At 43.8% G+C, this 22,295-nt stretch overlaps 1 protein-coding gene across 1 annotated transcript in view; it reads right to left on the bottom strand.

Annotated features, from left to right (window-relative positions):
- The window catches only part of LOC141146804 (carboxypeptidase O-like), a 140,000-nt gene that overhangs the window by 16,841 nt on the left and 100,864 nt on the right, over window positions 1-22,295 (bottom strand). Inside the window, exons 8-10 of the mRNA XM_073633412.1 lie at window positions 8,348-8,435; window positions 1,782-1,984; window positions 998-1,082 (exon numbers count right to left, since the gene is read on the bottom strand). Of these exons, the coding sequence (XP_073489513.1) occupies window positions 998-1,082; window positions 1,782-1,984; window positions 8,348-8,435 (376 nt within the window). The remainder of the gene's footprint in view (window positions 1-997; window positions 1,083-1,781; window positions 1,985-8,347; window positions 8,436-22,295) is intronic.

The raw sequence follows: 22,295 nt of genomic DNA, 5'->3' as shown, positions 1-22,295 counted from the left end.
GTGTAGTATATTTGTGGCTATCTGGTCATTTTTTCATTTGTTGATATGCTGTCCTAGCATATTACTTCTTATTTTTTCATTGTACTGTATATGGTACTTGCATTTCTGCAATACATGCACATTTATCCATGTTTTATCCCTTTTTAGACCCTGCAACTACCACAAAATACCTGACATGGCAGAAATGAGGATGATACACAACTGAATTGTGTCAGCCCTGCCTTGTTGTCTTATGCTAAATTACTGAATCCCTCCCACTGTCCTTATCTCAAAACCTAGGGACTAATTGTTCTGTAGTCCAGGATAAGAAGTAGGAGGGCTAATTACCTTCCTTGAGAAAGCACATGAAGTATGCAGAGGACACAGGAAAGCTCTGAAATTCTGACAAGATCATCAGGTATTTGTTTGCACTTTTTGAGCAAATAGAACAAAACAAATTCAATTGCATATTTATGAGACCAAAAGAGAACAAATAAGGGTCTAAGGCTCCTTTCACACGAGCAGACCCGATCGGACCCTCCATTCTCCTCTATGGAACAGTGTCATGTGTCCATTTACACCAGATGACATCCAGTCTGATGTGTTCCGCTAAAAACAGACAGATGGGGATCTGTTCCCCATCCATCTAGCGAATCGGATGGCAGTCAGGTATAAACGGACCGTTTACATCTGACTGTCTATAGAGGACAACAGGCTGTATTTGCTCTGCATAAGTGGAGAGGACATAGACCAGCCATCTACCTGTTTAGCGGGGATCAGCAGACAGATTCTCCACTGAGCAGGCAGACTCCTAGCGGAGTCCGCCTCATGTGGAAGGGGACTATGTGACAAATGGCTGCATAGCAGTGAATCCTCTGATACTGATTCAACTGTTTCTTTCCTTTGTAAGCTCCCCTGGACATAGTGCTCTAGGTCTGTCTATGTTGCCTTGCAGGAAATCTGCCTCTAAATCTAGCTGTCCATACTACAAAATATTTAGTTGTATCCATTTGCTTACATAATATTTGTGATGTAGATCCAACATGATAAGTGGCATTATGTACAAGTTTCAGTTTTGCAACTGCCTCTTTTGCAACTTTTTCCTAAAAGAGAAGAACATTTTTGAGTAACAGGAAATAGACTTAGAATCTCTTCCAATCAATGACAATGGTAAGACAATATTAATGCTAATAATACTATTCATTTACATTAATCCAAGATAATCAATAAAGTTTTACATATTCCTTTACATTACCACCTGAAGCACATACACTAAGCCAAGATAGCCACTCAAGGTCTAAGCCTAATTTTAAGTAGCAATATAACAATTAGTGATGGGTGAACGGTTTGGGCCGAGCATTGGTTCGGATGTTTGCCTGCCGAGCGCCCCACAATGCATTGCACGCTACACAGTGAAGTCTAAGCCCTGATTGGCTGAAGCAATGCACCTGACCGCTGTCAGCAAGCTTCCCCGCTGATAGTTGAATGAAAACAAAAAGATTACTGGCAAATATAATTTCTTTTTTTTTTTAAACTGCATGGGGTCCCCCCCCATAATCCATACCACACCCTTAGGTCTGGTATGGATTTTGAGGGGAACCATCATGCCAAAATGTAAAAAGAAAATGACTCTCCTGTTACTGCACATAGTGAACTTAGATAGTTGGCACATTAAAAAAACATATAAATTAGCTTTGAACTAGCCAAAAAAAAACCTTCTAAAAGACACTGTGAAAGGGATGCCAAGAACATGTCACTGGAAATCTCCCTTATTAGCAATAAAATTAGTCAACAATATTTACCATTTCATCATGATTTTCAGATGGCTGCATTGTAAATCCATAAGGAAGAAGAACCAGTTGTGAATAAGAGTGCATGGTAAGATACATAAGAATATTTGGCTTGTGCTGTTCCACTAAGCGGACTATTCCTTTTGTTTCCAGCTCCGAAGCAGCTGACGGTCCACAAAAAGTTATATCCAAACAGTTTGTTGATGCACCTGTCTCTACATAAATCAGGAAAATACAATGAATTAGTTAATTGAATGGTTAGGATAAAATTAAGAAAACAAAACAAGTGAAGCAAATAGGTCATCAGATAAAATAAAAAGTGTGGGATTAAAGGAAATCTGTGCTGGGAGAAACACACGATGATCTCTTCTTCTGAAATTGCTTGTAGCTTGGCTGTCATGTCAAAACAATGGTTTCGATCATTCTTGAGTTAGTGACTCATCCTATTGGATTCTCTGCCAGGCAAGTAGAATTTTTAGAAAGAGGTTTACCTATGTATTTCTCTCATTATGAAGAAATAGGAACTTCTGTTACCAGACCAAACTTTGTAGTTTTGTTTTGTGCCACATTACCTAAAGGAAATCTGTCAAGACAGAAATATGGCAGATGCCATTGTTGAATTATATTTGAAGGTAGAGGCTTCCAGACTGTCAAACTTACTGATCACTGCTGCACTACCAACTGAGTTCCTGATCAGAACAAGTAGATATTTCACATCTGATATGGAAATGCTTGTTTTGGATCAGTCACTTGCCTAGTATTGAGAGACGGATAAAGATGAGAGTTCTGAAAACATGCACTTTGGAATACAAGTCACCAAAACAAGCTCCTATATTTTTATCTTGGTAAGTATCTTTATAGCAGTATTGCATATGAAAAGTATTTTTAGGATAAAAGGGTGTTACATTAAAGAAACACGACCTACAGAGCCAGTCATTTTTCTTTTTTTACAATGCATTTAAAGTTGTTAAGTTAGTTGATGCTACAGTAAGTATAGTTGTCATATGTTGAATTACTCGACCTTCAATATTTTTCATAACACATAAGAACTTGGTTGAACAGAATTAAGAACAAATATACTGTCTATAAAACCTGCCTAACAACTGGTATTCTGTCTTGGCTTGTCTAGCTATTGATAGCCACCAGTAAGACCATCATGAAAGTGAGTTATATTACACTGTAATCCTTATAACACTTATTCTTTACATTACTTTTCCATGTGTTGTTTACATTATTAACATACTTTTTTTTTACATGTATCTTTCTGTCTTCTCCTTCTCCAACATGCGTTTAAATTTTCTTGAAGTACAATATCCACAGATACAATCTTACTTTTTGTTGCAGGAACCTCTTTTTCCAGGACCTAAAGCAGCCTAATGTTCTGATCTCCACATAACTCCTTCCTAATTGTGAGTTTAGTACCTGTCCCTTCTCCAGAGATTTAATTCGCTGAAATAAAATGCAAACAATACTGTCTTGCATAGTAGTAGCAATTCATATCACCAAAGAAAATTTGGTGCTGAACTCATAACCCCAAAAGATTTTAGAGCAATTGTCAAAATGCCAAATACAGCCTGGAGAATGTGAGGAGAAGGCATCTAGGAAGGAACTGTGTGGGGATCGGGGCATTGAACTGCCTCTTGTTCAGGAGGCTCCTGTAACATAAGGTAAAACTTTATCTATGGATATTGTACTGCAAGAGATTTCAAAGGCATGTTGGAGAAGAGGCAGATGGAAATATACATTAATGTTAATGTTAACATTTTCAACAGCCCTGGGAAAAGTAGAGTGGATGGTGAGCGCGATAAGGATTGCCTACTGTATGTAATATAATATATACTGAATAGGCATTATAAAAAAGAAGGTGCCACATTCTAGATTTTCCTAATGGATTCCCTTAATTTTCAGATATTTCTTCTCACTTCCTGCTTGGCTATGGGGCAGGAAATGAATGTAAATCTCTGTAATGGGACAGGGATGGGAAAAAATACACTGACAAGGGCTATAACCCTCCCTTACTCTATCCAAAATGAAAAAAAAAAGTGTTGCCTATAGTTCTACTTTAAGCCCAAGTTTCTGCTAAATTTATGGTGAGGACTAAGAGAATATAACCATGCCAGTGGTGCAGCTGAAAATATATAGCACAATTATGAAGGTATGTGGTCCAGGCATTGCGCAAAGGAAGGACTGGGGGCAGGAACAAATACATCCATCAGTTTTAATTTTTTTCCTCATCAGCAATCAACAGAAATAAAGTTAAGATTCCTTAATATGTAAACTTACACAAGCAAAGCATTGCAGGAGAGTCCTGCTATCTACCTACCAGGAGGCGTGTCCAAGATGGCGACCTGAGCAGCTGCATATTCTGGAGCTCTGCTGGCTGACCCTGCTATTATCCTTCTCCTGGGCACTATTCTACCTGGCCACGAGTGGATTCTATCCAGATGAGATGCTGCTCCTCCAGGGGAACCCCTGGAAGAGGAAAGCAGCTCAGTTTCCCACTGATCGAGGAGGTACAGATCCCATCTCCTGCGGCCCCAGTGGAGCCTTGCAGCATGTGGAAGAGAAACATAGCATTGGAGACGGACCTGCTGGAGGGCACCTCTCCCCCACCGAGCTTTGTGGCGGACATAATGTCGGCGATAGTCACTTGTCAAGCCACACTCACCACTAAGATTGAGGCGGTGCAGCTTGAGATGAGTCTCATGAGAAAGGACATTGATAAACTCCTCTCCCGAGTGTCTGAAACGGAGCAGCGTGTAAGTCTCACTGAAGACACGGTAACTGAGCACTCCTCTGCTCTCCGCACCATACAGATTGTTATCATCAAAAGGAGGAAAGTCTTACTACCTACCTCCTAAGTGTATCTGACTATCTCAGTCTCCCTTACATCTGCCCCATCCCTACTACCCAGATTAAAAGCCCCGTGGCAGCTAGGTAGTTGTCCTACAATTTCCACTCAACTGGTATGGTTTTCCTTTCAGCCTCGGTACTTACAGCCTGCCTGACTCCCTCCACGTATCTCCAATGCACCTCTCCCAACACAGTGGAGAGCTCCTCCCCCTTCACTCTACTGGCCCATGCCTGTCAGCTGACTTTCTCCTCCAGACAGTTTCAGCCTCCTGTCATGGCATCTGTCTTTCTGTAGATGAGAACTCAGGTGAGAGGTCCGCTGTGCTGATAGGACAGTCAATACTTGACCGTCCGTACAACAACTCATTGGTTGGGGTCCGCCCAGGCCCCCTACATATGTATGGGTTGTCCTCCCCTGATGGCGGCCCTGCCGGTATTATCATACCTGCAGTAGTGCGGCCGCTTTATGGGGATGCCAGACCGATTTGCCTTCCAGCCCAGTTCGCCCCATAAGACTGGCACTGCACTAAAAAGGTAGCGCAAGCCGGCGGGGACACTTTTCGTGCTGCCCCCCTGGAAAGTGCCGCCCTAGGCCTGGGCCTTGTTGGCCTAGGCCAAGATACAGCGATGGGTAAAGGTTATGTGTTGCATTACATTACAGTTTTTTTTCTTATTTTGCTGAAAACCTCCAAACTTTCTGGCCAAATATTTATGAACCCTGGAGATTCATCATAAGCACAAAGTAATGGTGAACCCAAACCTTATCACTATTCAGTAGGGATGAGCTTCGAGTTCGAGTCAAACTCATGTTTGACTCGAACATCGGCTGTTCGCCAGTTTGCCGAACAGGGAACAATTTGGGGTGTTCGCGGCAAAGTCTATGGGAGAAATCAAAAGTGCTAATTTTAAAGGCTTATATGCATGGTATTGTCATAAAAAGTGTTTGGGGACCTGGGTCCTGCCCCAGGGGACATGGATCAATGCAAAAAAAAGTTTTAAAAACAGCCATTTTTTTGGGAGCAGTGATTTTAATAATGCTTAAAGTGAAACAATAAAAGTGTAATATTCCTTTAAATTTCGTACCTGGGGGGGTGTCTATAGTATGCTTGTAAAGGGGCGCATGTTTCCCGTGTTTAGAACAGTCTGACAGCAAAATGACATTTCAAAGGAAAAAAAGTCATTTAAAACTACTCGCGGCTATTAATGAATTGCCGGTCCGACAATACACATAAAAGTTCATTGATAAAAATTGCATGGGAATTCCCCAAAATTAACCAAAATGAACCAAAATTAAAAAAAAAAAAAATGACTTGAGGGGTCCCCCTAAATTCCATACCAGGCCCTTCAGGTCTGGTATGGATTTTAAGGGGAACCCCGCACCAAAATTAAAAAAAAAATGGCATGGGGTCCCCCCAAAAACCCATACCAGACCCTTATCCGAGCATGCAACCTGGCAGGCCGCAGAAAAAGAGGGGGGGGCAAGAGAGCGCCCCCCCCTCCTGAACTGTACCAGGCCACATGCCCTCCACATTGGGAGGGTGCTTTGGGGGTAGCCCCCCAAAACACCTTGTCCCCATGTTGATGGGGACAAGGGCCTCATCCCCACAACCCTTGCCCGGTGGCTGTGGGGGTCTGCGGAGGGGGGGCTTATCGGAATCTAGAAGCCCCCTTTAACAAGGGGACCCCCAGATCCTGGCCCCCCATGTTAAATGGTAAGGGGGTACAAAAGTACCCCTACCATTTCACAAAAAAACTGTCAAAAATGTTAAAAATGACAAGAGACAGTTTTTGACAATTCCTTTATTTAAATGCTTCTTCTTTCTTCTATCTTCTTTCTTCTATCTTCTATCTTCTATCTTCCTTGGGTTTCTTCCTCCATCTTCTTCTTCTTCTGGTTCTTCTGGTTCTTCCTCCGGTGTTATCGTCCGGCATCTTCCTCCGCGGCGTCTTCTTCCCTTCTTCTCCTCGGGCCACTCCGCATACATGATGACATGGAGGGAGGCTCCCGCTGTGTGACGCTTCTCCTCTTCTGACGGTTCTTAACTAACGGGGGGGCGGAGCCACCCGGTGACCCTGCCCCTCTCTGACCCACGGGGACTTGACGGGGACTTCCCTGTGGCATTCCCCGTGATGTCAGAAGGGGGCGGGGTTACGTGACGGGTGACCCTGCCCCCTCTGACGTCACCCCCTTACCATTTCACACAGGGGGGAGGGCCGGGATCTGGGGGTCCCCTTGTTAAAGGGGGCTTCCAGATTCTGATAAGCCCCCTGCCCACAGACCCCCACAACCACTGGGCAAGGGTTGTGGGGATGAGGCCCTTGTCCCCATCAACATGGGGACAAGGTGTTTTGGGGGGCTAGCCCAAAGCACCCTCCCAATGTTGAGGGCATGTGGCCTGGTAAGGTTCAGGGGGGCCGCTCTCTCATCCCCCCTCTTTTCCTGCGGCCTGCCAGGTTGCGTGCTCGGATAAGGGTCTGGTATGGGTTTTTGGGGGGACCTGAAGGGCCTGGTATGGAATTTAGGGGGACCCCCACGTCATTTTAAAAAAAATTTTGGTTCGCGGTTCCCCTGTGGGGAATTCCCGTGCCGTTTTTATCAATGAACTTTTATGTTTATTGTCAGACCGGCAACTCATTAATAGCCGCAAGTAGTTTTAAATTACTTTTTTTCCTTTGAAATGTCATTTTGCTGTCAGACTGTTCTAAACACGGGAAACATGCGCCCCTTTACAGGCATACTATAGACACCCCCCAGGTACGAAATTTAAAGGAATATTACACGTTTATTGTTCACTTTAAGCATTATTAAAATCACTGCTCCCGTAAAAACGGCTGTTTTTAAAACTTTTTTTTGCATTGATCCATGTCCCCTGGGGCAGGACCCATGTCCCCTGGTGCAGGACCCAAGTCCACAAACACTTTTTATGATAATAACTTGCATATAAGCCTTTAAAATGAGCACTTTTGATTATTCATGTTCGTGTCCCATAGACTTTAACGGTGTTCGCGTGTTTGAACAAATTTTTTGCCTGTTTGCAAGTTCTGGTGCGAACTGAACGGGGGGGTGTTCGGCTCATCCCTACTATTCAGGAACCACACAGAGTATTTCCCAAACTCTGGTGCAGAAGTCAAGACTGCCAAGTGGTATTCTGGTTCTGGAGTGGGGAGCTGTTACTGAGAGTTCAACTTAAAACAATTTAAAACAAGTAACTGAATAACACTCTTTCTGCACGTGGTAAAGAGATCACAAAAAGTTTTTATTTAGAATTTTAAGTATTTTCCAAGTAAAAATGTTTACAACATTTCTTAGGGCACCTTATAGGAACAGATGGCACAAAGGTAGTGTGTTCAACACAAGCAAAATGCATTCAACATTGAGGGAGATTTACTAAAACTGGTACAGCTATGCATAGTAACCAATAAGCTTCTAACTTCAGCTTGTTCAATTAAGCTTTGACATTGCAACCTAGAACCTGATTGGTTAGTATGCAGAGCTGCACCACATTGTGTGCACCAGCTTTAGTAAATCTCCCCCCACGGTTGTACAATTTGATAAAGAGGATTAGGAATGACGTTCGCTATACATGTATACATTCTCATGCCCATGAAAGCTTGCAGTTCAAGCAACAAAGTTATTTATCCATGTTCTTCTTCATTTCATTTAGTAAATCAGGCCCTCTGGCTCTAATCCCTGAGTAATACAGAATGTAACAACTTGTACTTACCACACCATTTTACATCAAAATTACGGTTTAGATCCACACCAAAACAAGTCCCATTTTGTGGTGAGCGGTTCATTCTCCAGAGACGATCCTGATATTAAAGATGACATATACAGTAGGTATTCATATTTTCACTTAATAGCATAACATGAAAGCCTTATTGAACCCACACTATCTATTATGCCCCGTACACACGGTCGGATTTTCCGATGGAAAATGTCCAATCAGAGCGTGTTGTCGGAAATTCCGACCGTGTGTGGGCTCCATCGGACATTTTCCATCGGATTTTCCGACACACAAAGTTTGAGAGCAGGCTATAAAATTTTCTGACAACAAAATCCGTTGTCGGAATTTCCGATCGTGTGTACACAAATCCGACGCACAAAGTGCCACGCATGCTCAGAATAAAAAAAGAGATGAAAGCCATTGGCTACTGCCCCATTTAGAGTCCCGACATACGTGTTTTACATCACCGCGTTCAGAACGATCGGATTTTCCGACAACTTTGTGTGACCGTGTGTATGCAAGACAAGTTTGAGCCAACATCCGTCTGAAAAAATCCTAGGATTTTGTTGTCGGAATGTCCGATCAATGTCCGACCGTGTGTACAGGGCATAACTGTGATCAAGTCTGACTGCATACACACCAATACATATGAAGATTTTTTTCCCTTTTTTTACGCTACCAAGTGTTGCAGGAAGGGTTAACATACCCTGTCAGAAAATAGAAGAGTTGGATAGCTGTCCTCTAATAGAAAACATCAGCCCAACTCTCCAGCAGTCTCACAAGCCTTCCTCATCGCTACTCCAGTTAACAGCACTGCTCAGGGAGCAAGAACGTTAATAAGAGTTTTTTAAACCAGAATAAAGAAAACCCCCCTTCTGTCAATAAAATTCCAGATTGAATGTAATAACTTACGGTACTTAACTTTTATTTATTTACTTAGTCTTTTCAAAATTATTGATGAAAATTCTTATGAATAGGAATGATTATTAACCACTTCAGCCCTGGAAGGATTTACCCCCTTCCTGACCAAGCCTTTTTTTGCGATACGGCACTGCGTTGCTTTAACTGACAATTGCGCGGTGGGGCGACGTTGTACCCAAACAAAATTGACATCCTTTTTTTCCCACACATAGAGCTTTCTTTTGGTGGTATTTGAACACCTCTGTGGTTTTTATTTGTTTTGCGCTATAAACAAAAAAAGAGCGACAGTTTTTTTTAAAAAAACAATATTTTTTACTTTTTGCTATAATAAATATCCCCAAAAAATATATAAAAAAACTAATTTCTTCCACAGTTTAGACCAATATGTATTTTTCTACAAATTTTTGGTAAAAAAAAAAATCACAACAAGTGTATATTGATTGGTTTGCGCAAAAGTTATCGCGTCTACAAAATAGGGGATAGATTTTTGGCATTTTTATTAATATTTTTTTTATTAGTAATGGTGGCGACCTGCGGTTTTTATCATGACTACGACATTTCAGCGGACAGATCAGACACTTTTGACACCGTTTTGGGACCATTGGCATTTATACAGTGATCAGTGCTATAAAAATGCACCGATTACTGTGTAAATGTCACTGGCAGGGAAGGGGTTAAACACTAGGGAGCGATCAAGGGGTTAACTGTATTCCCTCAGCATGTTCTAACTGCGGGGGGGACGGGCTCACTAGAACATGACAGAGATCACTGCTCCCGATCACTGGGAGCAGTAGATCCCTGTAATGTTGCTAGGCAGAACAGGGAAATGCCTTGTTTACATAGGCATCTCCCCGTTCTGCCTCTCCGTGCCACAATTGTGGGCTACCAGCGGACATCGAGTCCGCGGGACCACGCGCCCGCTAGCCGTGGATGATGCAGTGATCAACGCGTTCGTTGTTTTGCACACCCGTGCCACTTTGCCGACATATATCTGCATGAGCCGGTCAGCAAGTCGTTAAAAAAAAAACTGTTTGTGTAAAGTGGTTCTAAAATTTAACCAGTTGCCGACCGCCGCACGACGATGTACGTCAGCACAATGGCGCGGGCAGGCATAAGGACTTACCTGTACGTCCATGCCTGCCCGCGGGCGGGGGGTCCTATCGGACCCCCCCCGGTGCCTGCGGTGGTCGGATTCAGTTCAGGGGTGATCAGAGGTGAGGGGGAGGCCACTCATTCGTGGCCACCCCCTCGCAATCGCTTCTGGCGAATGACAAGCTTCCTTGGCTTCTGTAATGTAAACAGAAGCGGAGGAAGTGATGTCATCTCTCCTCGAGCCGGTCTTTTCATTCCGGTGCCGAGGAGAGAAGACATTGCATTGGTGTCAGTTTCTGACAGTTATAAGTGTTAGGGCAGTTAGGGTTAACCCCCTTTAGGTCTAATGTACCCCCCTTTAGGTCTAGGGTACCCCCCTAACCCCCCCTAATAAAGGTTAACCCCTTGATCACTCCCCCGTCGCCAGTGTCATGAAGCGATCTTTTTTCTGATCGCTGTATTAGTGACACAGGTGATGCTAGTTAGGGAGGTAAGTATATAGGTTCGCCATCAGTGTTTTATAACGCCAGGGACCCCCATATACTACCTAATAAAGGTTTTAACCCCCTGATTGCCCCCTAGTTAACCCTTTCACCAGTGATCACCGAATAAGTGTTACGGGTGACGCTGATTAGTTAGTTTGTTTGTTATAGTTTTAGGGCACCCGCCGTTTATTACCTAATAAAGGTTTAAACCCCTAATTGCCCGGCGGTGATATAAGTTACGTTTTTAGGGTCAGATAAGGTCTGCGTCGCCCCAGGCAGTGTCAGGTTAGTGCCAGTACTGCTAACACCCACGCACGCAGCATACACCTCCCTTAGTGGTATAGTATCTGAACGGATAAATATCTGATCCAATCAGATCTATACTAGCGTCCCCAGCAGTTTAGGGTCCCCAAAAACGCAGTGTTAGCGGGATCAGCCTAGATACCTGCTAGCACCTGCGTTTTCCCCCTTAACCCAGCCCTGCCCAGCCCACCCAAGTGCAGTATCGATCGATCACTGTCACTTACAAAACACTAAACACATAACTGCAGCGTTCGCAGAGTCAGGCCTGATCCCTGCGATCGCTAATAGTTTTTTGGTAGCGTTTTGAATCAGTCGCTAACAGTCGGGAGCTTTTTTGCCTGTGAGTCTCACTAGTGTACCACTAAATTTAGAGCCCAAAATGGCAAATTGAAGGTACACTAGTGAAGAGGCCTACACGTTTCTGAGCATGACAGATAGTGAAGAGGAAGTCACTCATCTGTCAGATTCAGGCTCAGAATACGAACCTGTAGACAGCAGCGGCTCCATGACAGATAGCTCTGACGACAGAGTTGTTGTCCCTGCCAAGGTCAGGCGTACCAGACCCCAAACTTTTTCTTCTGTCCTTGATGTGCAAGAACCGCAGGTCCCTCGTATGGAGCAGAGAAGTACTAGCGCCGCTATTCCTTCTGGTGAACTGGCAAGCACCAGCGGCCTAGCACACCCTGGTCGTACATCCAGCACTGCAGTAACACTTGGTGATGTGGCGAGTCCCATAAGTGCAGTTCAAGCTGGTGAGGTGGCAAGCACAAGTAGTGTCCCGCTGCCACCAAGAAGATGAACACAGGCCCGTCGTGCCCATAGTGCCCTTCCTGCTGCATTTGCCAATCCGAATTGGGAACCCACCACTTCTGCAGCACCCGTACTTCCCCCATTCACTGGCCAACCCGGCATTCATGTGGATTTTACGCCACTTAATTTTTATTCGCTGTTTTTCACCGAAGATCTCTATAGATCTATTGTGGACCAAAGCAATTTGTACGCTGGTCAACACATCGCCACTATTCCCCAGTCCTCCCTTGCCAGAGATTGGAAACCAATTACGGTTTCCGAATTTAAGATCTTTCTGGGCCTTTCCCTCAACATGGGCATAACTAAAAAGAGTGAGTTGCGGTCATATTGGTCCACTGACCCAATTCACCATATGCCCTTGTTCTCTGCCTCCATGACCAGGGCACGATACGAGCAGATTTTGAGGTTCATGCACTTCAACAACAATGAACTCTGTTGTCCTTGTGGAGACCCTGAATACGATCGGCTCTACAAAATTCGGCCCCTCGTAAACCACTTCAACCAACGTTTTGCAGACTTGTTTACTCCCCATCAAGTTGTCTGCATTGATGAGTCCCTGATTAAGTTTTCTGGCCGCTTGTCATTCAAACAGTACCTTCCCAGCAAGCGTGCCAGATACGGGGTCAAGATGTATAAGCTCTGTGACAGGGCCACAGGCTATACACGTAGTTTTATGGTTTACGAGGGCAAAGATAGTCACGTAGAGCCGACAAACCGCCCTGACTACATAGGAAGCGCTGGCAAGATTGTGTGGGACTTGGTGTCACCCTTATTCGGAAAGGGGTACCACTTATATGTGGACAATTATTACACGAATGTGCCACTTTTTAGTCACCTTTTTGATCAACAAATTGGAGCATGTGGCACCGTGCGACCTAATCGCCGGGGCTTTCCCCAGCGGCTTGTAGATTCCCATCTTAGGCTGGGGGAGAGAGCCTGCTTGCAGTGTAATAATTTGCTCGCTATGAAGTGGAGGTATAATAAGAATGTTTTCGTTCTTACCTCCCTTCATGCAGACACGACGGTCCAAATTACTACAGCGACTGGTGTTGTGGAGAAACCCCTCTGTGTCCACGAATATAACCTTAATATGGGAGGGGTGGACCTCAACGACCAGTTGTTGGCGTCGTACCTAATTGCCCGCAAGGCCAGACGCTGGTATAAAAAAGTGTCTGTATACTTATCTCAATTGGCTTTGCTGAATGCTCATGTGCTATACAGAGCTTCAGGATGGACTGGATCCTTCCTTAAATTCCAGGAAGCAATCGTCAGAACCCTTCTGTTTCCAGACGGTACTCCACCTCACCTTCCCCAACCAAATGCAGTAAGCCGGCTGCATGAGAGGAATTTTCCTTATGTCCACCCCTACCCAACGAGCCCCCCAAAGAAAATGTTGTGTCTGCAGAAAGCGCAGATATAGGCGTGACACCCGGTATTATTGTCCCTCCTGTCCTGACAATCCTGGTCTTTGCATTGGTGAATGTTTTGAACGCTACCATACACTAGTTGAGTTTTAGCGTAGGGTACAGCACTGCACAGACTAGGACACACTTTCACAGGGTCTCCCAAGATGCCATCGCATTTTGAGAGACCCAAACCTGGAAACGGTTACAGTTATAAAAGTTACAAAAAAAAGTGTAAAAAAAAACAAAACACAAAAACATATAAAATAAAAAAAAACAAAAATAGTTGTCGTTTTATTGTTCTCTCTCTATTCTCTCTATTGTTCTGCTCTTTTTTACTGTATTCTATTCTGCAATGTGCTATTGTTATTATGTTTTTATCATGTTTGCTTTATAGGTATGCAATTTTTTTATACTTTACGGTTTACTGTGTTTTATTGTTAACCATTTTTTTGTTTTCAGGTACGCCATTAAGCTTTAGAGCGGACTTATTTATCTTGACAGCAACAGCGTTTGCTCCCACGATACATAAAGCCGTGACTCCAGCGCTGTCGGAGGTGATTTCACCACCACAGTTACATGCTTCAGCATATATGCCGAAGCGTGGGGGCAGCAGTGGGCGGAGGAGCGATTTGCTCCTTCTCCTATTAATAAATGTTATCTTGATGTTGGCCAAGAATGTTTGTGTCTAATCTGCTTTCCATGTTTTAATGTGCAAAAAGACTAATTTTTTTTGTTTTTCTCAACAGTTTCCTTCCACGCCACAGGAATGGCAGACTGTGGCCTCCCACTTTGCCAAGCGGTGGGACTTTCCTAACTGCGGAGGGGCAATTGATGGAAAACACGTCCACATCATCCCACCACCCAACACGGGGTCGTACTATTATAATTATAAGAAGTTCAATAGTATTGTGATGTTGGCGGTGGTGTCGGCTACTTATGAGTTCCTGTATGTGGACGTGGGGGGAGGAATGGCCGGATGTCCGATGGTGGAGTCATCGCCCAGACGGAGTTCTACAGGCATCTCCAGAATGGCAGCTTGGACTTGCCACCTCCAGAAGACAATGTGGAAGGACTCCCATTCATCTTCCTTGCGGATAAAGTATTTGCGCTGGGGGACCATCTTATGCGGCCATTCCCGATGAGGACCCTCACCCCGGACCAGAGGGTTTTTAATTACCGGCTGGCCAGAAGAGTGGTGGAGAACACGTTTGGAATCATGGCCAGCCAGTTCTGCCTATTTCTTACACCCATACATATGGCGGAGTACAAACTGAATCACATTATCCTGGCGTGCTGTGTTCTACACAACTTTTTACAGCAACATTCTGCCAACTATGCTGGCTCAGTTGGGCCTCAAGCCGGAATTCAAAATGAACCAACCCTGACGGTGCTTGAAAGTGGCCGTCCTGGCTTGCCCTCCCTGAGTGCCCGTGATGTCCGGCTAAGATACCTTGAATTCTTTGCAGGTAGGGGGGCTATCAATATGCCAGACAATGTGTGAAACCTTTATCAAATAAAAAAAAATTAAGCAAATCTTTGGTGACATTTACTGCTTGTGTTTGTTTTAGCTGACCCTGACAGAAATGTGTGGAGTCCTGAAAATGGCGTGATTGTATAACCTTATACAAAGCACTGTTGGGTGTTATTTACTAAAGGCAAAGACACTTTGCACTACAAGTGCAGTTGAAACTGCACTTGTAGTGCAAAGTGGATTTGCCCTTATGAAATTACACCCATTGTCACAGAAAGCAGCAATTAGAGAACCACAAAAGTGTTGTAGCGTTGAGACAATTATCCACACATTCTTGGTTAATAATCTTTTTAATACCTGCACAATCACATGTGCATTTTGACAAGGTTTTTAAAACAAACCAACATGTTTGTTGTATAACAATTTTTGGAGTGGCATTAGAAAAAGTTGAAATGTCCATTTAAGATAAAACAGGCATGTTTCAAACCAACAAGAAAGACACAAATCTTGAACTTACAAAGTTCACATTTGGTAGAACTTGAAGGCAATATCAGACATGAGTATTTAGGAACTGTGTTTCATATTGCGTTCAGATGGGGTGAAGTCACCCCAGGAAAAGCCAAATTTTGAAGATGCACACCAATTTACGAATGTCAACATGTGCTAGCTGCCATCACGGGGGATCAAGGGACGTGTTTTGGGGGGAGCAACCCCTTCCTCTCAGCTACTTTTGTATTAAGGAAGGGGTTGCACCCCCAAAACACGTCCATTGATCTCCCGTGATGGCAGATAGCACATGTTGACACACTGTGTGCATCTTCAAAATTTGGCTTTTCTACAATTCGACAAAAAATTTTAAAATTGTAGCACACCATAAAAGAAAGGGATTTGGAGGGGTTTTAAACTCTCCCCAAAACATCAATGATGTTCTTATTTTTTTGAATAACATCATTGATGTTTTTCTTGATGTTTTCCAATGCAACATTACACCCCATGATCTCCCCAATCAGGATCTATGCACTTTCCGAGGTGAAATGCCCTGGATCCACAACATCACGATCACCTAAAAAGATAGAAACCAAAAAAAAAACATGTATTATAAATATGTCGGCATCCATCTCTTACCTGTTCCTGTGGTCGCAGACACTCACCTGTTGTGGTGACAATTTCCACCACGTCTTCCTCCTCCTGCTCTGCTTGTCTTTGTGGGATTTCCCCTTCTTCCAGAGGGGGGGGTCTCTGGTCTCCTCGGATGAGGGGTGTCCTCCGAGTCTTTTCTCCCCTATGTGAAAAAAATATGGTATACTTAGCACACAGATATTTGATGGCAGAACTATAAATATGAAACATTGCTTGGAAGTGGGGTACAATTGTTGATTTTGGCAGAGTTCCAAGATGTAGAATTTTTTGGGTCCTTTGTCAAGCTTCAATACTTTACCTGTCTTGTACAAGCTTCACAGATGGAGACACCCCTATAGTATACACTGGAGCACCTGTGTGGGCCCCCTAATAAAAAGGGTGTTCTTGTGCCCCACACTAGTGCTCCTGTGTCCAGATGTGTAAACAGCTGCTGAGTGTCCTCTCCTTACACAGAATCTAGTTTGCTTTTCATTCTAGTAACAAACCCATCTACACAACCAAATTATTTTCATACAAGTAGGCCCTAAAAAATGTGGTCAAATGCATATGGCCAAAACAATGGTGTTTTATAGGCCGAAATAAAAATGTTTGATACGAACGAATAATGTGCCCATGAACATGAAAGTTGCCATTTTAAACTGTACAACAGTTCAGAAAAGCACATGGATCAGCACGAATGTAATAAACACAAAAAGAATAGGAACACAGCACAACTACTTACTTTTTTGCAGCACTCTCCGGATCTTTCGGTACTGCTCATGCTCTCTTAAATTCAGGTCCGACCACCGCTTCCTGAGCTGATCTTTCGATCGTCGTACCCCGAAATTCCGGTGCAGACTGTTGACCACTTTCGCCATTATCTTGGCCTTTCGGACATTGGGGTTGGGGTAAGGTCCACACTTTCCATCATAGTCGGCCCTCTTCAGGATGTCGACCATCTCCAACATCTCCCCAAAGGACATATTTGATGCCTTAAATCTTCTCCTTCTGGATCCAGACGTTTCGGCTCCGGGCTTTCCTCCCCCTCCTCCTCGTTGCTATAATTAGCACGCACCTGCTCTGACTCCGCCATGTGCTCTTCCCCCACTGCGCCGAACGAAAAGGGGCGGGGAATAGACTAGAAAGAACGTCAGGGGCGGGCGGAGTTACATGCATGCGCAGTGTGTATAAAGCGTAACACGCGTGCGTAGTACGTACGATCTGTGAGCGGAGGAAGGAGTATCGGAGGCGCCGATCGTGATAACGAAGGTAAGAGCCAAACTTGAGCCTATACTGCTTCTAGATTGAGGCCTATTTTGTAACAATATTAGGAGAGTTTTGCCTGACATTAGGGTTTGTCTTGTGTTGTGTCTTGCAGTGAAAATGGATATCTTGAAAGATAACGACTTTATGGCAATCTTCATTGATATGTTCAGGGAGCTGCCTTGTCTATGGGAGATAAACCACCCTGAATATAAGAACCAAACAAAGAGGAAGGCAGCACTGGGTAAATTTTTGGAATTTGCGAAGACGGTGATCCCCACGGCAGACATCACCTATTTGAAGATCCTAATTGGTGGCATGAGGAGCACTTATCTAAGGGAGCACAAGAGGGTCCAGGATTCCCAGAGATCAGGAGCAGCAGATGACATCTATGTCCCCAGGCTGTGGTACTATGACAGGCTGCATTTTCTGGCAGGTAAGACTGAACCCAGGCCGGCACTCTGCAGTCTTCCTTCCACGCTTCCTCCCTCCCCAGCTGAGGCTTCTGACGCCCAACCTGGGCCTTCCAGGCAGCAACATGTGGAGGAGCCCAGCTTCAGCCAGGTATAGCATTTCTCTAAATATTTCTGCTTGTCCAATCAATGATGTTAACTAGATGTTAGTTTGGAGTACTAATTTATGATTGTGATTGATGATGCAAAAACTAAAACCATGTCCCTTTTTCATACACAGGAAAGTCTCAGCCAGGAGGTGGCTGGGCCAAGCAGGCTGCCTGATATCCAGGTCCCTCCCCTACACCTTCAAAGACAAAGTGGCAGGAAGATCAGTAAGCTGGAGGAGGCTGCCATAGGCCTCTTTTGGAAGGCTACAGAGGCCCTGAGAAGCCCCCACAGCGTGGAGGAGGACTTTGCTTGCATAACTGCCTGCAAAATGCTGCAGATGGAGGAGGGACAACAACTCCTGTGTGAGTCCTTAATTTTGGAAGCTTTCAATAAGGGGTTGAGAGGCCAAATAACATCTGCTACCCACATTTGTGACCTCACACATAGTCCTCCTCCTCCTCCAGGTCCTACTACTCCTCCTCCTCCTCCAGGTCCTACTCCTCCTCCTCCTCCTCCAGGTCCTACTCCTCCTCCCGCCATATCTCCAACACCAGAGCCACAGCCAGGAAGGAAGCGTGGAAAGAAGACCAGAAAGTGATGACCCTGGGTCCAGTTTGGTCTGGCAAAAGATGCAGCCTCTTGTAGTAGCACAGCCTGGGGACACAGATGTCATCTGCTGCTTTCATGATCTCTGGGACTTCTGGACCAGACTGCACTCCCTTAGATATGGACTCCTCAGGCCACCAATTTTGATGTTAAATAATTGATGTCTGCCCTGGGGGTCCAAGGCTTCGCCAATTTATGATGTTTCTCCAGCGTTTCCTCCCTCTTTGGTTCTGAGCCCTTAATAAAGGATTTTTTGTTTCAATTATACTCGCCTATGTGTGTTTTCCTTCAAAAAGGACAGTTTGTGAGGATTCAGGTACATTTCAAAAATACAATGTGAAATTAACAAGAGACACCAACACCAAGCAACCTTCTTGAGATTAAATAATGTAAGATATCAATGGTGTTTTGGTAACTTGACACACAAAACACACCCAAAAATATTAGGGAGTAAAACTAAAAAAAAATAAAACAAAGGTCAGCCTTGAAAAAAATACAAACCCAAAAAAAACCAAAAAACAGCCTTTAAAAAAAAAAAAAAGAAAACAACAAAAAAAAAATTTGTCAGATGTGACAAATCAAAATATATTGAGGGAATCCCAATAAATAATAAAGAAATAAGTTTGTGAGAAGTCTGTGTCTGTGAATATGAGCAGGAAAACTACTTCATTCTTCTCACATTATAAAGAAGAAGAGAGTGCGCTGTATTAAACCATTTTTTACATTGCAGCGTGATGAAAGTGCTGTATCCATTGCGAACGCTAATTTTACCAGACCGATCTGTTCCGTCTCGGAATTTCTTCTGAGCATGCGTGGCACTTTGTGCGTCGGTACTGGCCACACACGGTCGGAATTGATGCGATTGGATTTTGTTGTCGGAAAATTTTATAGCCTGCTCTCAAACTTTGTGTGTCGGAAAATCCGATGGAAAATGTCCGATGGAGCCCACACACGGTCGGAATGTCCGACAACACGCTCCGATCGGAAAATCCGACCGTGTGTATGGGGCATTACTGTTATACTGTAATGTTACTTTGTTTTATTGTTAACCATCATTTGCTTAGCAGGTACGCCATTCAGTTGCAGCTCATATTTATCTTGACAGCAACAGCGTTTGCTCCCACGAAACATAAAGCCGTGACTCCAGCACTATCGGAGGTGATTTCACCACCACAATTACATACTTTAGCATATATGCTGAAGCGTGGGGGCAGCAGTGGGCGAAGGAGCGATTTGCTCCTGCCTTTTGCGGGAGGATGCCCCCATGCTTCGGCACATATAAACGGTGCATGTATGCCCATCATTAGAAGTGGGTGGATGAAGGGAGGTATTCTAATGGTGGGCATACCCACCGATCAATCTCTTTTTTTCGTTCAGCCCACAGGCTGCATGAAAAAAAAGTTTACAACATATGCCCAACAAGACCAGCAACGTAATGGTATGTTGCTGGAATTTGAGTGGTTATACCAGAATGATTCCTGCAGGTTTAGGTATCATCTTGGTATCATTCTTTTCAGCCAGCGGTCGGCTTTCATGTAAAAGCAATCCTAGCGGCTAATTAGCCTCTTGACTGCTTTTACAAGCAGTGGGAGGGAATGCCCCCCCACCATCTTCCATGTTTTTCTCTGGCTCGCCTGTCCCAACAGGGAACCTGAGAATGCAGCCGGTGATTCAGCCAGCTGACCATAGAGCTGATTAGAGACCAGAATGGCTCCAAACATCTCTATGGCCTAAGAAACCGGAAGCTATGAGCATTTCATTACTTCGATTTCGCCGGATGTAAACAGCGCCATTGGGAAATTGGGAAAGCATTTTATCACACCGATCTTGGTGTGGTCAGATGCTTTGAGGGCAGAGGAGAGATCTAGGGTCTAATAGACCCCAATTTTTTCAAAACAGAGTACCTGTCACTACCTATTGCTATCATAGGGGATATTTACATTCCCTGAGATAACAATAAAAATGATTAAAAAAAATAAAAAATGAAAGGAACAGTTTAAAAATAAGATAAAAAAGCAAAAAAAAATTAAGAAAAAAAAAAAAGCACCCCTGCCCCCCCCTGCTCTTGCGCTAAGGCGAACGCAAGCGCCGGTCTGGGGCCAAATGTAAACAGCAATTGCACCATGCATGTGAAGTATCACCACGAAGGTCAGATCGAGGGCAGTAATTTTAGCATAGACCTCCTCTGTAAATCTAAAATGGTAACCTGTAAAGGCTTTTAAAGGCTTTTAAAAATGTATTTAGTTTGTCGCCACTGCACGTTTGTGCGCAATTTTAAAGCATGTCATGTTTGGTATCCATGTACTCGGCCTAAGATCATCTTTTTTATTCCATCAAACATTTGGGCAATATAGTGTTTTTAGTGCATTAAAATTTAAAAAAATGTGCTTTTTCCCAAAAAAATGCGTTTGAAAAATCGCTCTGCAAATGAATTTTTGAAATAGCTTGGGGCATCCACTTTCCAAAATGGGGTCATTTGGGGGGGGGGGGGTTTGTGCCATCTTGGCATTTTATGGCCTTCAAAACTGTGATAGGCAGTGAGGAGTGAAATCAAAAACTTACTGCCCTTAGAAATCCTGAAGGCGGTGCTTGGTTTAGGGGTCCCGTACGCGGCTAGGCTCCCAAAAAGTCCTACACATGTGGTATCCCTGTACTCAGGAGAAGCAGCAGAATGTATTTTGGGGTGTAATTCCACATATGCCCATGGCATGTTTGAGCAATATATCATTTAGTGACAACTTTGTGCAAAAAAAAAAAAAAAAAGTTTGTCATTTTCCCGCAACTTGTGTCAACATATAAAATATTCCATGGACTCAACATGCCTCTCAGCAAATAGCTTGGGTTGTCTACTTTTCAAAATGGGGCCATTTGGGGGGGTTTGTGCCATCTTGGCATTTTATGGCCTTCAAAACTGGGATAGGTAGTGAGGAGTGAAATCAAACATTTACGCCCTTAGAAATCCTGAAGGCAGTGCTTGGTTTAGGGGCCCCGTACGCGGCTTGGCTCCCAAAAAGTCCCACACATGTGGTATCCCTGTACTCAGGAGAAGCAGCAGAATGTATTTTGGGGTGTAATTCCACATATGCCCATGGCATGTTTGAGCACTATATCATTTAGTGACAACTTTGTGCAAAAAAAAAAAAAAAAAAGTTTGTCATTTTCCCGCAACTTGTGTCAACATATAAAATATTCCATGGACTCAACATGCCTCTCAGCAAATAGCTTGGGTTGTCTACTTTCCAAAATGGGGCCATTTGGGGGGGTTTTGTGCCATCTTGGCATTTTATGGCCTTCAAAACTGGGATAGGTAGTGAGGAGTGAAATCAAACATTTACGCCCTTAGAAATCCTGAAGGTGGTGCTTGGTTTCGGGGCCCCGTACGCAGCTAGGCTCCCAAAAAGTCCCACACATGTGGTATCCCCATACTCAGGAGAAGCAGCTAAATGTATTTTGGGGTGCAATCCCACATATGCCCATGGCCTGTGTGAGCAATATATCATTTAGTGACAACTTGTTTGTAAATTTTTTTTTTTTGTCATTATTCAATCACTTGGGACAAAAAAATGAATATTCAATGGGCTCAACATGCCTCTCAGCAATTTCCTTGGGGTGTCTACTTTCCAAAATGGGGTCATTTGGGGGGGGGGTTTATACTGCCCTGCCATTTTAGCACCTCAAGAAATGAGATAGGCAGTCATAAACTAAAAGCTGTGTAAATTCCAGAAAATGTACCCTAGTTTGTAGACGCTATAACTTTTGCGCAAACCAATAAATATACGCTTATTGACATTTTTTTACCAAAGACATGTGGCCAAATACATGTTGGCCTAAATGTATGACTAAAATTGAGTTTATTGGATTTTTTTTAAACAAAAAGTAGAAAATATAATTTTTTTCAAAATTTCC

The sequence above is a fragment of the Aquarana catesbeiana genome, linkage group LG06 (assembly GCF_042186555.1).
Source record: "Aquarana catesbeiana isolate 2022-GZ linkage group LG06, ASM4218655v1, whole genome shotgun sequence".
In the NCBI taxonomy this organism is placed as follows: domain Eukaryota; kingdom Metazoa; phylum Chordata; class Amphibia; order Anura; family Ranidae; genus Aquarana; species Aquarana catesbeiana.
The sequence above is the reverse complement of the archived record's forward strand: the minus strand, read 5'-3'. Positions and strand labels throughout refer to the sequence as shown.